This window comes from Crocodylus porosus, unplaced genomic scaffold, assembly GCF_001723895.1.
Source record: "Crocodylus porosus isolate Cpor-Errol unplaced genomic scaffold, CroPor_comp1, whole genome shotgun sequence".
NCBI classification, from domain to species: Eukaryota; Metazoa; Chordata; order Crocodylia; family Crocodylidae; genus Crocodylus; species Crocodylus porosus.
In genome coordinates, this window is record NW_017728906.1 from 93,974,148 (window position 1) to 93,991,507 (window position 17,360).

General features: G+C 43.5%; 1 protein-coding gene across 2 annotated transcripts in view; it reads left to right on the top strand.

Annotated features, from left to right (window-relative positions):
- The window catches only part of TUBGCP3 (tubulin gamma complex associated protein 3), an 83,968-nt gene that overhangs the window by 14,912 nt on the left and 51,696 nt on the right, over window positions 1-17,360 (top strand). For both annotated transcript variants that reach the window (XM_019529649.1, XM_019529650.1), the window contains exons 2-6: window positions 2,705-2,812; window positions 6,120-6,187; window positions 10,368-10,445; window positions 10,682-10,899; window positions 14,966-15,138. In XM_019529649.1, the coding sequence (XP_019385194.1) occupies window positions 2,705-2,812; window positions 6,120-6,187; window positions 10,368-10,445; window positions 10,682-10,899; window positions 14,966-15,138 (645 nt within the window). The remainder of the gene's footprint in view (window positions 1-2,704; window positions 2,813-6,119; window positions 6,188-10,367; window positions 10,446-10,681; window positions 10,900-14,965; window positions 15,139-17,360) is intronic.

Sequence of the window (17,360 nt, forward strand, 5' to 3'; positions counted from 1 at the left end):
AAATGCTGAGCTGTGGGATTGCCATGTCTTGAAACACTATTGACTCTGCTGGGGCCCAGCCCAGTGAACTAAATCATGAGTCTCTTTTGCTTTGGACTAATACCAAGCATAGTTTCTACTATAGAGAAGTAGATGCTGAAGTGCTACTTAAGTGTATTTATGAAATACCTGTGCTGAAATTTGCGCTAGTTTCAAAAGAGGTAAACTGTATCAATTCCGGGTGAACAGAGTCTATGGGCACCTGTAATCCTTTTCTTATATACCAGCTATTGTAGGTATAGTTTAGTAGGTTGGAAGGGACCTGAGCAGATCATCAAGTCGGACCCCCTGCCATAGCAGGAAAGAGTACTGGCTGTAGGTGTTGAAACCCATCCTATTCTCATCTGCCCACCCCTGTAACCTGTCTAGGTGTGATTGCAGCCTATTCTTCCCTTCTAGCATGTGCTCGTCCCCCCCACATCTTGGTGTCATCAGCAAATTTTGAATAGGGTGCTTTTTACCCCCTTGTCCAAGTCACTGATGAAGATGTTGAACAGTGCGGGCCCAAGGACCGAGGCCTGGGGGACCCCACTGTCTACATCCCTCCAGGTCGAAAATGACCCATCCACCACCATTCTCAGGGTGCGGCCCTCTAGCCAGTTGGTGACCCATTTGACTGTAGGTGTTGACACCACAGTCCCCCAGTTTCTTAATGAGAATAGGGTGAGAGACAGTGTCAAACGCCTTCCGGAAGTCCAGGAAGACTGTCCACTGCTACCCCTGCATCTAAGAATTTGGTGACCTGGTCATAGAAGGCCACCAGGTTGGTCTGACAGGACCTGCCGCTAATGAACCTGTGTTGGTTGTCCCTAAGCATGATCTTCCCCCTGCTGGCCCCTCATGGACATGTGCCAGAATAATTCTCTCAAAAAGCTGACCCAGGATCAAGGTAAGACTAACTGGCCTATAGTTTCCCAGGTCTTCCCGGCTATGTTTGTTTTGTAGTCAGTGTTTTCAGATTTGCCCCTCACTTCCACATGCTCAGAGCAGGGTCGGACGAGGAGGGAAGGGCAAGGGGTACAGGGGGAAGTAGTGGTGGGGGCAAGGGGACTACCTGGCTTTTCTTCTTTGCCCCCTTCCCCAATTTATTTTTCCATGCTGGAGCAGTGGGAAGGGGACAAATTCAAGGCAAACCTCCAATAATTAGATTAAATGCCTGGAAAATTGGAACAAATTTATACATTTTCCATGTATATAAGACAATACCCAATAACAATACTATATTTGTGTAAATATGGTAACTAAGCAGTTCCTCTATTGCAAAGAACTCTGACCACAGCAGGTTTTAACACTATGGATTTCTGTTTGAAATCTCTTGGTTTTATCATGTTTCCACACCTAACAGTGGCACCCCACAACATCCTTGAAATGTCTCAAAGCACCTTGCTTGGAGAATTATTGTTTTAAAGCTTTGCCTTCTCTATTTTTAAGATGGAGAGAGGTTGTTAGCTGTGTTGTTCTGAAGTCTGGTAGAAGGCATGGCAGGGTGTAATTGCAATTTCCCCTTTTCTGTGGGGAAAAAGGCAGGGCAGGGTGGCACCTTTTAGAGTCTAAACTTATTCAGAAAGGATTAAGCCATCACAGTTGACAGACTATAGCATCTGCTGAAGTAGGCTGTAGCCTAAGAAAACTTATCCCTTTTTGAATGAGTTAGTTAGCAGGGTGGCACCCTGCCCTGCCTTTTACCTGTAGCTAAGGTGCATTTGCAATTACAATAAGAAGCTGACTTTTTTTTTTTGGTCTCTCTTTTTAATTTCCTCACTCAGACAATTTTTGGTTTAAATCTCTGATTGTCTGGGAATCTGTTTGGAAATTTTTGGATAAATTGAATGCTTTTGAGGTGAGAGATTTAAAATAACTGAAAATTCTTGCTACTGTCTGCTCCACTGTCTATCAATCTGCTCAACCAGATCATGTCTCATCACAGAACTAGAAAAGTAGGTAGGCTCTTTGATTCATGCAGGAGTCAGTTTTCAAGTATACAGAGAGCAAAACACTTCTGGAATTGCCATTTCAGAACAGTTTACATTTGCTCACTAGCAGTTATTCAGATGACTTTAATATGAAGAAAGGAGGTTTGCAGGAAACTGTTGGAGGTTTGCTGAACTCTTCCTTTTTATTTTGAGGAAAGTACCTGAGAAACAGTTTGTCATGTTCAACATACTTTGTATGTAACTTTTTTTCCCCAGGCTTTGTAACAAATAGGAGATGGTCTTATCTACTTGACCCAAATACTTCTCATCTGAATGAATTGCAGTCAGAGCAATTTAAGCTACATTTCAAGTACCTAAACAAACAAACAAAAAGAAAAATGCAGCACTCTCCTATATACCTTTTAAAATGTGACACAAGTATTCCACTTGTTAATAAACTCAAAATATTTGGAAGAATCTGAGTCAATAGTCAAATTAGTCCATGCAAGGGCAGCTAGTTTGAGTTTGACTTTAATTTAAAAAATGGGCTGTCAAGAAGATATCCCTTTATAATGTAGTTCATTAACTGGATTTCTGTGGCCTTGTAATGACGGCCTCTAGGTTGGAACACACCTCTTGCAGGAAATATATGCGCATTAGATTTATCTTTAAACTAGCTTTTAATCATTTAGCAGCTGTTTTCCATTTTAAAAGCTGACTTGAAATAGCTAATGTTGTTTTTCCTCTTTCAGCTGATGCAGCCCAGCAATTTCAGTATGCAGTGAGAGTCATTGGAAGCAACTTTGCTCCTACTGTTGAAAGAGATGAATTCCTCGTGGCAGAGAAAATCAAGAAAGAACGTACGTCTATCTGCCTTTTTTTTCATCTGTTAAGTTACTCAGATTCAAGCTCTTAGTAACCAGCATGTGCGTTTTATTGCACTGTTTCTAAAATATAAAAAATTCTACTTTTTTGAGGTTGGGGTGCCAAACCCTTTGGCTTCTAGCCACTGTTCCCTTTTTTAAAAAAAAAAAGGGGGGTACGCTCCCTGCCTAGCCACTCCCAGTCATAGAATCATAGACAATTAGGGTTGGAAGGGACCTCAGGAGGTCATCTAGTCCAACCCATTGCTCAAGGCAGGGTTGTCCCCATCTAGATTGTTTCGGCTAGGGCTTTGTCAAGCCGGGCCTTAAAAACCGCCAAGGATAGCGATTTCCACCACCTCTCTAGGTAACTGTTCCGGTGCGTCTTACCACCCTCAGTGGGGGGGGGTGTTGTTTTTTGTTTTGTTCTTTTTTCTCCCCCAATAGACAACCTAAATCTCCCTTGGCTGCAACTTGAGACCATCGCTCCTTGTCCTGTTTATGTCACCACTGAGAGCAGTCTAGCTCCATCCTCTTTGGAACCACCCTTCAGGTAGTTGAAAGCTGTTCTCAACACCCCCCCCCCCCCCCCCCCCGGCTGCCTTAGTCTCCTCTCCTGCAGACTAAATAAACCCAGTTCCCTCATCCTCTCCTTGGAAGTCATGTCTCCCAGCCCCCGAACCATTTTCATTGCTCTCTACTGGTCTCTCTCCACTTTATCCACACCCCTTCTATAGTCAGGGAGCCCAGAACTAGACAGTACTCCAGATGTGGCCTCACCAGTGCAGAATAGAGAGGAATAATTACTTTCCTCAATCTATGGGCAACACTTCTACTAATGCAGCCTAGTATGCTGCTAGTCATTTGTGCAACCAGGGCACACTGCTGACTCGTATCTATCTTATTTTCTACTGTAACCCCCAGGTCCTTTTCTGCACAGTTGCTTCTTAGCTGGTCAGTCCCCTGGTGGTAGCGGTGCATGGGATTCTTCTGTCCCAAGTCCAGGGCTTGTACTTGCTGAACCTTGTGAGATTCCTTTTGGCTCAATCTTCCAATTTGTCTAGGTCACTTTGAATCCTAACCCGTTCCTCCAGTGTATCTACTGCACCCCCTAGCTTGGTGTCATCCACAAACTTGCTGATATGTACCAAACAAGGAAATATCTGTGTTATGCCTGAGTGGCACTGGGACATAGCCCTAGAGCAGCTGCACTCCTTGCTTTTGGCATTAGCTAATATTTTGTGGATTGGGAACTAATAGGTGAGATGTAGTGGAGAACTGTGCCCTATGGAAGTGGTTTTCAAACTTCCTAAAGTCACGGAACCCTTTCCATGTAACTTCTGTTACTTCTTCAGAAGACTAACACAGAACCAGGTGACTCAGTCTGGCAATGGCAATTCATTGTCTCCTGGCCCACTCTACCATTACTCCTATTCTCTTTGCCGAATCCCTGACGACCTACAACAGAATCCCTGGGTTCCATAGAACGCAGTTTGACAACCTGCCATATGGAGTACTGGGAAGCAGTGCAGACATCCTGGGAAGTAGGACTGCAGAATGGATACAGCATATTTTCCTTGCAAAGCAAAATACTGTTGTGAAGATTCTTAATTTTATGGGACAATCTGCAAGCAAATCTTGTAAGGGAATACTCAGATTTAGAGACTCCTGCTTATGCTCAATACCTCTAAGGACCCCAGCATTTCTGTTAAAATAGAGCCAGATTGACATGCATCGTCAGACGTGACTTTTCTTGCCTATCTAGATTAGAGTTCTTGTTGCCTTCTTCAGAGGACTTGTAGAATTCTTTAGTCAAGATTCAAGGCTGTTTTCAGTAGGGCCTCTTTTTACATTTAAGGGTTTCTGTATATTTTGGTCAGTATTGAATAATGTAGCTTATGCACATACTTGATTGTGTCTGTTTTGATACCACCATGGATTCTCCATTTTTTTTTTTTTTTTTTTCCTCCTCTCATTGTTGTGGGTTGTTTTTTGTTGTTGTGCTTATGAAAGTAAATAGCTGGGTAATCATTGCTACTTTTATTTTATTTCAGAGTTGTAATGCAGGAAATAACTTTGGGGAAAAAAATCTTAGCAACAGCTTTTAATACTGGCATATAGAACATTTAACAAGGATTGTTTTATTATTTAGATGGCTGTGGCATTTTATATGGCTTTTTTAAATGTAGTCTGGTCTTCTTGAAGATCTATAATGGCCTGAATAAATTTGTCTCTGAAGAAAGAATGTTATTTAATAGTGTACAGGATTGAGACCTGAGGTAGTTGTCTTTTGGTACATTGAGATTCTAAGCAAAACAATGTCCTTGAGTGGCTGTGTGAGGCTGAGCAAGTTGCTTTGCTTCCCTGTGCCTCACTCTTCCCACATGTACAATGGGAACAATGATATTTTAATTTTGTAAAGGAGTTTATATCTTGAGAGAGAACACATTTTGAAAATATGGGTGTCAAACACATGGTCTGTTGACTTGTCCAGACTGTAGAGCCATGTCTTCTGGCCTGTGGGGCTCCTAGAGGGGCTGGGAATTTGAAGGTAGGGCGAATGCATATAGAGCCCGACACAGAATTTCAGAGTACAGTGCTTCATTGGGTACAAGTTTCTGTAGTAGTTGGGTAAGGGCTGGCTCCACTAACTGCTTACAGGCTACTGATACCCTTAACCCTTGGTCTGGATCTGGCCCAAAAGGGCCCCCATATTGCCATTCAATCTGAGGGATCCTGCTTTAAGTGAAAAAAAGAATTCATAAAAGGTTTGCCTCCCTTAAATGTGTGTCAAACTCTTCATTGGTGGGTGGAAGGAATAGTTCTATTATGCTTAACAGCAAATGAATACACTTGTCAGGGTGTTTTTTGGACAAAACCAGTTTTTAAAAACAAAACCAGCCTTTAAGCAGAGCTATGGAGAATATAAAAATGTCAGTGGATACTTAAGACTGGGTCCGTGTAGGTCATGAATGCTAGAATAACTTTTATTGAGCTTCAGTACCTTGGGATCATAATAGGATTTAGTTGGATTTAATAGGATTTGTCATTGTTTTTCTCTTTGGTGCTAACTGGTACTGACCAGAAATCGTTATTCTCTAGTAACTGTAATGGCTTATATGAAATTCCTCTCTTTGTTCCGATACCAGTACGTTTAACATCCAGGTTACTCTTGGCAAAGCCATTTTTAGCAGCCAAGGAATGTGTTGATCTGTAGTGAAATACCTCGTTGTGCTTTCATGTGAAGTCTCGGGATGAGTGCTGGAATTTTGTTTTCAACTTGGCAAACTTTTTCTTTTTACAGTTGTCAGACAAAGAAGGGAAGCAGATGCTGCTTTGTTTTCGGAGCTCTACAGAAAACTCAGTTCGCAGGTACAGTAATAGTGTTTTACAGTTATTTTGCTGTGCAGAAGGAAACTGAAAGCACAGGTACATTATTATCCTTGTACATAACTTGACATTGCACTGGGTAGCAAACAGTTGGAGTGTGGTTTCATACAAATGAATTATTATTACTAATATGTTGCTTCTGGGCTTGGTGCTAAATCACTAGTGCAAAAGCAAGAAATTAGCTCAGTTGAAAATAAAATTGGAAAAAAATCAACAGTATTATTTTAGTTCAAGTAAAACTGCCTAAAGGACACTTTATGGGAAGGAAGTAGCTTCGTAAAAATAGAAGTGTTTATTTTAATATATAAAACTGAAGGATTATCTCACTGCCATTTATTTTAGGATAATGTGTCCTGCAGTGTATTGATTCACTTCTGTTTGGTTGGGTTTTTTTCTTTAAACAGCCCTCTTGAATTTAAGTAATCTGAGGTTTTCATGCTGAAGGTTGAGGTTTCTTCTGTCTGTTTTACCCACACACACTCGTGGGTGCACATGCCGAAGGGTTCCAGCCACAGAAGAGTCCTCTGCCAAATATGCTTCTCCATTTCAACCTGGAGGAGTGCACTGTGAGGCAGGTGTAGGGCTGGAGGCCTCCCAGAGTCCCAAGAGGATCCAGCCCTGGGAGAATTTTAGCTAACTGACAGGGCAGGTTGGGGAACTGTTCTCTAGTGAGAACCCTTTGGGAGCCCTGGGAAAGTTCATGCTGAGGGAGAAGAGCTCTTGTTCTGTGCATGCCTCTGTCTCCTGGGAGGCACATGTGGAGGGGGGGGCAGGGATTGATTCTCTCATGGCTGCAAGGCTGTCTGCACTTGCCCAGCTTTGCAGCCACAGGAAAACTGTTTCCCACTACTCCTTTTCCCCTCCTGTGCCTCTTGGTGGAATTAGAGTGGGGGTGGGAGATGCTGTCACAGCTGGAAGGCTGCTGAGGTTTGGGTAGCTTGATATTTGTGCCATGGCTGCAAGGCTGTTCCAGACTCAGGGAGGTTGTTGAGTCCAGTTCCAGCCATGGCAAGAACAGGGGTTTTAAAGCCTTGGGGACCAGGACCAGGAGCCAGGAAAACTGTTTCCTCCCAGTTCACGGTGCCACAGACTTTAAATGTGGTGCTAGGTGGTACATAGCAATTAAAACCAGGGAGCCAGGACAAAGGATCAGAGAAGTTGTCCTCAGCCCTGGTTCCCTGTACCTCCAACTTTGAGTCCCCTTATGTGCAGCCCATCTGGACTTCACACGAGTTGCTTTTAAAATCTGCAGGCTGCCTTCTGACATCCTGCCCTCTTTGCAGGCATTGGTGAGGACTAGTTTTCAAGTAATGGGTTCACCTTAAGGTGGTGGCCCAGAGAAGCCTCATAGTGCCCCCTGGCTGGAGAGCTTGCCTGTGTTGCTCTTTAGCCAGGGAGCTGAAACACATGTATGCTTCAGGTCCCAGGCTACTTTTGTACCAGTAAGAAATTTTTACCTTTTAGACAGGCATATGTACCTGACTCTGGATTAGTTTTCAACTAATCCTCCTGTATATTCTTATGTCTTTCAGTGTGTAAAATGGCTTGTTTATCCCTATTGACCTCTTCAACATGCCTTTAGTTTCTCTCCAGTGCCCTTTCCCTGTCTCTTACTTTTTATATTTAGATTCTTATTCCAATTTAAATTCCTTTGTTTTATACCATTTCTTTCTGTAAGTCTATTTATAATATTTGATGAAGTAGGCTGTTTTCTACAAAAGCTTATACCTGTCTGAATGACTGACTTTCTAAGATACTGGTTTTCAGCCTTTTTATATGCAAGATTATCCTTCTGAAAATGTCAACTCTTAATTTTCACTCCATTTTTTTTTTTTACTACAGAAACATAATAGAGCAGTTCTGCTCCTGCAAAGAACTCCGGAATGGCCAAAACTGGTCAAAATGTTTTTAACACTTTGGATTCCTTTTTGAAATCTCCAAATTCTATGCTTGGCACCAGCCTGCAAGGTGCCTTGAGATCTTTTTAAAGGTGCCAAGGGGTGCCACGCAACGTTAGCACTAAGTATGCAAACAAGATTCATAAGGTATATCTTCCCTTCACAACATTATACTTGTGAATCTTGTTTGCATACTTAACAGTGCTAAGGTTGTGTGGCACCCCTTGGCACCTTTAAATGGATCTCAAGGCACCTCGCAGGCAGGTGCCAAGAGCTGAATTTGGCTTGGGGACCTGGAGGTTGAGCACTCCTTATTTTCCATCTGTCAAAGATGGATATGGAAAAATGAAAACGGGTGGAAAATGATATTCAGTATTTTCATTATTGTTACCTTTAGGTTTTAGTCACATTGTGAAAGTTACCTTGTGGAAACCCTAAGAAATCAGGACTTCTTGCATACAGTTGAATTTCTTGTCTTGAAGGTTGCATTGGCATTGTGCTTTTGCAGAGGCTAATGCAGAGTTATAAAATCCTGGGTCTGTCCCAAGCTATCTTTAAAGCATTAAGGAAATTTATGGTCCAAGTGTCAGGAGCTTAGTAGAGTCTGTCTTGTCACTTAGGACTGCATATTAAAAAAGAACGTGAAGGTAATGGTGTGGGCTAGATGTTATTGAGTGAAGTGACCTAGAAGGCATTACTTTTGTATTAAGCTGGCAAAGGTACAACTAAAGAAGGTGTTTTGCTTTTTAGTGTTGTGGAGGGAAGTATATGGTAAGACTCCTACTCCCAGTGTTTAAGGAACAGGTAGAGAAAAGAATTCAAATTGAAAAACTTCTTCTTTCCACAAACTGAAAGAACAATGTATAAGAAAGCAAAATATTTCTGTAACTTCTATTGTCATTGTATTTTGTGTGTGGGGGGGGGGGGAATTTTTTTGAGCAGAAACCATTGAACCTTTCAGTCTTACAAATTGAGTTTGCTAGTGCAGTTACCAAGTGCTGAAGATATTACTTTGAACTGTTCTATAAATAGGATTGACTTTGAGTAGCTGGGATTATTTGTTTATTTTGGATTACCCAAAACTTTATGAAAAATTAGCACTATTTCATTTTGCTAGCTTACAGACCTGTTTGGTTTGGTGGGTGGTGTGGTTTTTTGTTTTTTGTTTGGTGTTTTTTGTTTTGTTTTTAATTACGAGAAATTGGCTTTTGAACACTTGAGTCTTTCTGAACAACTCTACAGCTAAATCTCTGTATGAAATGATAGATCAGTAAATTTAGAAGCTTTTTAGCTGCCAGTTCCTTTGCATTTGCCATAAAAATAAATCTGTGTCTATGTTAGTGTGCAGTCAAATGAAAATGAATTTGTATGTTTGTCTTTTTTTCTTAAACTGGTGGTTAAGTTGCGACTCCCAGGGCTTCTGCCCAGCCACTGCTTCTGCCATTGCAACAGCAGCCAGTCTGTGGGCTCCCTTTTTCCCTCTTTCATCTTCTGTTTTCTTAACCTTTTCCTGGGGGTGGTGTAGATTGTGGCATGGTGCAGGGAGCTGAGGGTAAGGCTATAGGTGCACAGTGCTAGGGGGAGTCGGGGAGGAGTCCCTGCATGAGCATGTGGTACAGGTTGTGTGTGCAGGCTCCTGTGCATTGCAGGTGGTGGAAGGGTGGATCTGTGTGGTGGGCAGACCAGAGGCCTGTGGCTTGCCCTGGTACAGCCTTCAGGACAGGAAGCCCCCAGCTGTTTAGAAGTTGAACAGCCCTCCTTTAATGGATAACTTGGAATTTATATGGCTTGGAATTTTCTTTAGAGCACATTACGTCCTGAGATCTAAAAGGCTTCTGATATGCCTCAATATAGCATCTTGCATCTCCACTTGTTTTTCCTGTTGGATTTTGTTCCAGCTGATACATTTAGCTGTTGTATGTAGCTAATATCTCACCTTGGCTATGTTTTGGTAGCTATTACATTGTAAACAGTGGGTCCCTTTCTCTGTGTGTTTTGTTTAAAGTAATACCAAATTAGAGCTCTCCAACTTTGAGGCCTCCCTAAAAGGTGATCAGCAGAGAAAGGGAATGGTATGTTGAATTTCACAAGGATCCTGCCCTTCTGTCTTGGAAAGCAAGGACTAGTTCAAGATGTCTTGGATCAGAGACTGAGTTGCATGCATGCTAGGTAGAAGGGGTTAGAGTAAAATGGAATGAAATCTAGAGACGGTTGTGAAACACAGTCTTTATTGTTATCTAATGTATTCTTATCTTCCCGAGTAGGGCATTTTGAAAAATAAATGGTCAATACTCTACCTCCTGCTCAGCCTTAGTGAAGATCCACGTAAACAGTCCAACAAGGTAGGTGATGTGTTCTTTTAATGTTTGGCAATTGTCTTGGTTTGAATGGCAATTTTAAGGAGTTGCTATCCAGAGCATCACCTTTAAATCGACTATACAAGTGCTCTCATACTAGAAAAGTTTGCATTGTTTTAGCGTAGATGTGAATTTAATTTGCAGTCAGAAGTGGAGAACATGAAGTATTAATATAATTTGATGAAAGAACTTGCAAGTATTTCTTGTCTCTTTGTCCTTAGGTATCAAGTTACGCTGCACTGTTTGCTCAAGCATTGCCACGGGATGCACACTCAACCCCATACTACTATGCCAGGCCTCAGACCCTTCCATTGAATTACCAGGACCGCAGCACTCAGTCTGCCCAGAGCTCTGGAAGCATGGGGAGCAGTGGGATCAGCAGCATAAGCATGTACGCTCTGAATGGGCCAACGCCAACTCCACAATCCCTCCTTCCAGGGTAAATTGAAATCTTCATTGCAAACAGGTCTTGGTGACCAGTAAATACTTGGAGGCCTTAATCCTAAAGATTTTTAATCTGGAACAATATGCCCAGTGCCATTATCTATGCGCAATTTCAAAACGCTTTACATGATGGCAAGTGCTAGGACACTTCTTTGGTGGGTAACTACTCACTTGACTCAGAACCCTGTACTGGTTAAGCCCATGTCATCTAGTGTATCATTGAATTGGCAGCACCAGGTGTGATCAACTAAGTCTGGTCCCTGGAGCCAAGTCTGACAGCTTGAGGGGCTTATCACAGATCCTGTGGGGAGCACTGCGGGCCATGAGCCTAGGTGCTAGATGAAGCACGCAGGAGTGACATGAGGCCTGGGCAGAAGCTTCCAGTCTCCAGAAGCTACTGGGGTGGTGCAGGACCAGGTGGTCAGATTGAGGCTGGGTTGGGTTGGTCATGTAACAACCAGACCTGAGCTGCTTGTTACAGCCGGCGCCTCCTGGAGCTGGCAGCTCCTGCCACTTGCTCCTCATCTGTCTTCAGAAAGGCGGGTTATTGTCTAAATCCAGGGTTTTCAAACTTTCTTAGTCTAAGTACCCTCAGTGGCCAGATGCCAAGGGGTGGGGTCTGCAGGGTAGCGAGCAGCTGGACATGGAGCAGAGATGAAGCACCACCACTGCCTGCCAGGGCCAGGGCAGGGTGAAGAAGCTCACTAGGCTGGGGTGAGGCCAGTGGCACACCTCTGCAGGGTAGGGAAGCTCATGGGCTGGTGTGTGGCTGCAGTGGCTGCCACATGTGAGCTTTCCTACTCCACAGGGGGGTGCCCTTGTCCTGCCCCAGCCCTGCTTCTGGGAGGAGAGAGCACTGTGTCCCTCCCTGGCCACATACTCCCTAGGAACGGTCCAAGTACCTACAAGGGTATGCATACCCCTGGTTGACAACCCCTGGCTTAAACTTCAGAGGGGCCCTGTGGGCTGGATAGAATGGTCTGGTGGGCCATATGTGGCTGACAGGCCATATTTTGCCTGCCCTTGGGCTAGAGCGTAATTCAGAAATGTGACCAAAAGGATAATAAGTCTTCTTTAACCTCTGGATAAGACTCTGGCAGCATGCTGGCTGAATTAGGACCAGTCTTACTTCTTGTACAACTTCCTCCTTGCCTGGATGCACTCTAAGAACAAGGGTTGGATACTACATGCAGACCTGTGTGTTATTTTTGATGGCTTGGATGCTAGTTGTCTGAGCATCTCTTACAGGATCTGCTCCTGGTATATGCAGCAGATCTTGAAACCAGAACAGGAAAACTTCTACTGGAAAGGATCTATTAATTGGGTTCGTGTTACTATGTACACCGGGGAGTAGGGAGACTTCTGTTTTGCTGGATGGAGACTTAAGTCCTGGAATATATGGAATTTTCTTTTGCTTTTAAAACCATCTGACTTGGCTCCTTCAAGGTGCAAAGGGCAGTGTTAGCACCCTATTGTGCCCCAATCCAATCCAAGTGCAAGTTTTCTTTTCTTGCACTTCATGGTGGCAAGAATCATTGGAGGTCTCCTCGTGGGTTTCTGCCACATGGATACCCAGGTTCCATCTGGGACTGTAATGTGCTGGTCTTGTGCTCTGTGAGAGAGTTCCTTTATACCACCTTACTATGAGGACAGTACTCCTAGTTGCCATCACTTTAGTAAAAAGAGTTAATGACCTCATGAATTCACCCTTGTTTGTCTTCTGCAGAGACATACTGGTGGAGAAGCTACATCCCTTGTTCCTCCTCAGAGTGGAATTAGAACTCCATCTGAGATGGCCAGTCACTTCAACAATTCTGTTTCCAAAACGTCATGTCCCATGAATTAATAGGGAGGGGAAGTGAGCCTTCTTTGGGAGACTTATGCTGTTACTAGACAAGGTTCAGCTCTTCAAGTTCTTTGTGGCATCTGTTTAATTTGCTGGTGATCCCCGCTCGGCATCAAAGCATACCTGTCTAGAATGCAGGTGTTCTCATAGACTTTCTTCTGAAGTAAAGCAACTTTTGAAACTTTTTTAATGTGGCTTATGGAGCTTTCCATTGATAGCTGTTGCATTTTTGACGGCCAAATGCTAAATTTGAAAGAACCATACTAGTGTTCAGCAATTGGCTATGACTTTCCAGTCGCTGTCCATGGAAAGTGTTGTTTGCCAGTCTACCTGATGCTTTTTGAAAAAAGGGTTACTCAGCACTGCTTTTTTGGATGCTGCATTTGGTTTGTATGCCATAATCCAATTAAATGTTTAACCCTACTTCAGGGGTCCTCATTATTAAAAACTTCAGTTACTGACATCTAATTTGAAATTTGTCAATGATTTTTAGTTGAGGATAGTTTACAGAGTATGCTGAATGAGATCAACAGTCTATGAAAACTAACAGCTTCATCTTGATGCAGGTCATAGTGTGTTTTGGCTCCTAGTATATTTCCAGTTCCCTGTTTTAAGGTTGCAGCTCTATAAATTGGAGGGGGAGGAGTTCTTAAATTGGTTGACACTGACATTTGACATTGTAAGTAGCATTAATGAAATTTGCTTGGAGGCAGTACCAGTGCAGTTGAGGAGTTAAGATAATGAGCAAAAAGACCTGGGTGACTCTGGAATAAGAGAAACAGAATGACCATCAATAGGACAAAGGGCAAGGTGATGCCTGTGATGGGTAATGAGAATTTTTTCAAGCAAACTAGAATCTGGAACTCAGATTGTAGGATGCAGGAACTGAGATGTTTTCAGTGGAGGCAGGGAAGTATTAATACCATTGTATGAGTGACTGTCATAACCATTTTTTTGGAATATGTTGTACATTTCCAGTCACTTACTCAAGAAGAATAAGCTGCAGGTAGAACAGGTTTAGAGAAAAGGGTACTAGGGTGACTGAACGGATGAATGTTTTAGGAAATAAAGTGGCTGGAAGTTTGGATTATTTAAAGTTAGCAGAACTGAAGGATGAGAGATGACTGTCACCTGAAAATATATGGGGGGAGGCAAGCATAATAGAGAAAGAAGAGCTATTTAAGCTAAAGAGAACTTGCATGAGAACCAAAAGGATTCAGATGGGCAATAGATAAACTTAGGATAGAAGTCTAGTATGGAAGGCAGGAAGTGCCTACAAATTTAAGTAGGTTTAAGGGAGAATTTTTTAAAAGGTGTACTTGATGGTAAAGGAATACACTTGAGCCTAAAGGATGCACAGGAGGTCTCTTCAGGAAGGCTGAAAAAAGAAATGCAGAAATGAGCTGTATTTCCCTCAATTATGTCCTGTAGAATTTTTTGTTGTTGTTGGCTGTGACATATCCAATATGTGACTGTTAAGAGTGAGTATGAATTATTGTACATATTAGTTTTTCTTGTCCTGTAAAAGGTAGAGCAAGCACTCTTCTCCAACTCTCCTTCTTCCCTACTCTCTCCATTCTTTCCCAAAATAGTCTTAAATATTCCTGGAACAGACATGGGTCTGCATCCATCACCTCAGCTATACACGTGCAACTCAAAAGACAATTAGCTGAGAAGCATATTTGTAAGTTAAAGTTTTTGTATTCAGTTGAATCCTGACTTCCTAGTAGGAGGGCACCCGTCAACCAGAAGACTTACAGAATAACACCTTTTAAATTAATCAAAACAAATAACCAGTAAGGTGCTTTTTCTAAACGTGAATTATGTTTCCAGTGTGTAGTTCTGTGACTCATTAGCTTAGTCTTATAATCACTTCTATGGCTGAAAATTGACAAATCTGGGGAGAAAAGAAAATTGGTTGAGGAACTGAAGGTTTAATTGGGAAGTGAGAGGGGAAGAGAGGGATGGGAAATTCTGCACAGTGTGCAACATAAAGATGGTATTGTCTTAAACTTCAGTAGGAGAAGAACTCATTTTTGCAATCTGCATCTTGAGTTTTTCACACGTTTTAGATGTGCAACTACAGAGTAAGGTAAAAATATCTCCATACACCAAAAAATACAAGCTATGGATATGTTGGGTCACATATTCTAACAAGTGGCCTGAAACTAGTTTCAACTTTTTAAAATTTTTTTTGCTTTTCTTACCCTTTTAGACAATCCTATCAAGCTCCAGGAGTTGGAGATTGCCTTCGTCAACAGTTAGGGTCACGTCTTGCATGGACTCTAACTGCAAGCCAGCCTTCTTTACAAAACTCTACCTCAAAAGGCCTTCCAAATACTGTTTCTCGCAATGTACCACGGTCAAGGAGAGAAGGGGACACAAGTGGTGAGAGATGTATTTGCCTAAAGATTTATTTTATAGAACTAAAGCTTATTTTCTCTTTATTCTTGGAATAACTTTGTTCCATTGCAGGTATGAGTAAGCTTCCCAAAATAAGTTTGAAAGTAGGAGAATAGCAGATATCCAAGAGAAGATTTTATTTGGCTATAGATTTTTTAATACTCCTCCTTACTGATTTGTCAGCATTTGTTTGAATGTGTGTTTCATTCTGTTCAAGACTTGTTTCTTCTCTTTATGTACTTGTAAGTGGGGAAGAAGTCCATTGCTGTGAAGAGCAGAATCAAGTAACAGACTGAGTGCCTGTGTTTCTCTGAAAGCTGTGGAGTGTTTGATCTTTACCAAAAGGAGGAAAAGTATAGTATGGCCAGTTAGCATGTAGAAAATGTTCTACTTGATGGGAGGCCTCAAAAGCCTCTACACAAATGCTCGTAGCATGGGAAACGAGCAGGAGGAACTCGCCGTCCTGATGGCTGACACCAGCCCTGACACAGTGGGGATCACGGAAACGTGGTGGGACTCTACACATGACTGGGCGGTGAATGTCAAGGGCTATAGGTTGTACAGGAGGGGCAGGATAAGAAAGAGAGGTGGGGGCGTGGCACTCTATATTGAGGAATACACATCCTTGTTAATTAGCAAGGTGTCAGAGGAAGGGCACTCTGAGGTGCTTTGGGTTAGAGTACAAGGCAGTCAAGGGGTGAGAGATTTAACGGTGGGGGTCTACTACAGACCTCCTAACCAGAATTCCTGGTCAAGCTCTTCTCCCTTAGGTCAGCTCACAGTAGTGGTGAAGGCTAAAGATGTGGTAGTCATGGGGGACCTGAACTTCCTGGATATCTGCTGGGAGGAGCAGTCAGCCAGGTCTGACAGCTCGCATAGGTTCTTAGACAGAGTGCAGGACCTCCATCTAACCAGGAGGTGCACAGCCCCACCTTGTTGGACCTAGTGCTGGCCACGGGTGATGACCTGGTGAGGGGGCTGTGGGTGCTCGACCACCTGGGTGACAGTGATCATCACCTGCTGGAATTTACCATCCAGCGCAAGGTGGCAAGGGCATGCAGTAAGGCAGTAGCCCTAGACTTTAGAAGGGCAAACTTCAGTGAGCTAAGGAGGATAGTCGGGGATGCGCTGAGGTCCCAGAGGGGAGGGGAGCCAGATGTCCAAGGAGAGTGGTTGCTCCTTAAGGGGGTGATCCTCCAAGCACAAAAGAAGGTAATCCCAATGAGGATCAAAGGGAACAGGAGAGCACACAAGCCTCCATGGCTCACCAAAAGCATCTGAGAGTGTCTGTCTCCTTGCTGAAAAGAAAGCACATACCCAATGGAAGGAAGGGGTCATCACCAGGGATGACTATTCTGCAGTCGCTCGGGGTTGTAGCGGGGCAGTTAAGAAGGCCAAGGCAAAGATAGAATTAGGACTAGCTTCTCAGATGAAGGACAATAAGAAGTCTGTTTTTTAAATACATAGGGGGCAAAAAGAAGGTCCCAGGTAACGTGGGGCCCTTGCAGGACGTGTTGGGGAATTTGGTCGTCACGCCAGATGACAAAGCTAACATGCTTAATGATTTCTTTGCCTCTGTCTTCCTAAGTAGGGACCAGAACAGCCACCTCCCTGCTGGGCCCTCCTTGGGCCCCAGGGGAGGCACACCTGGGCCAAAGGTTAGCATGGAACAAGTTAGGGGGCTTCTGGAGGGGCTGGACATGTTCAAGTCAGCCGGCCCGGATGATCTCCACCCTAGAGTCCTTAAGGAATTAGCCGAGGTCATTGCAGGACCTCTGGCATGGCTCTATGAGCACTTGTGGTGCTCTGGTGTGGTCCCAGAGGACTAGAAGAGGGCCAGCGTGGTTCCAATCTTCAAAAAGGGGAGGAAGGAGGACCCAGGAAACTATAGGCCAGTCGGTCTTACCTCGATCCTGGTCAAGCTGTTTGAGAAAATTATGCTGGCACACATCCATGAGGGGCCTGCTGGGGACTGCATGCTTAGGGGCAACCAACATGGGTTCATCAGTGGCAGGTCCTGTCAGACCAACCTGGTGGCCTCCTGTGATGAGGTTACCAGATCATTAGATGCAGGGGTAGCAGTGGACATAGTCTTCCTGGACTTCCGGAAGGCCTTGGACACTGTCTCTCACCCCGTTCTCATTAAGAAACTGGGGGGCTGTGGTGTAGACACCCACACAGTCAATTGGGTTGCCAACTGGCTGGAG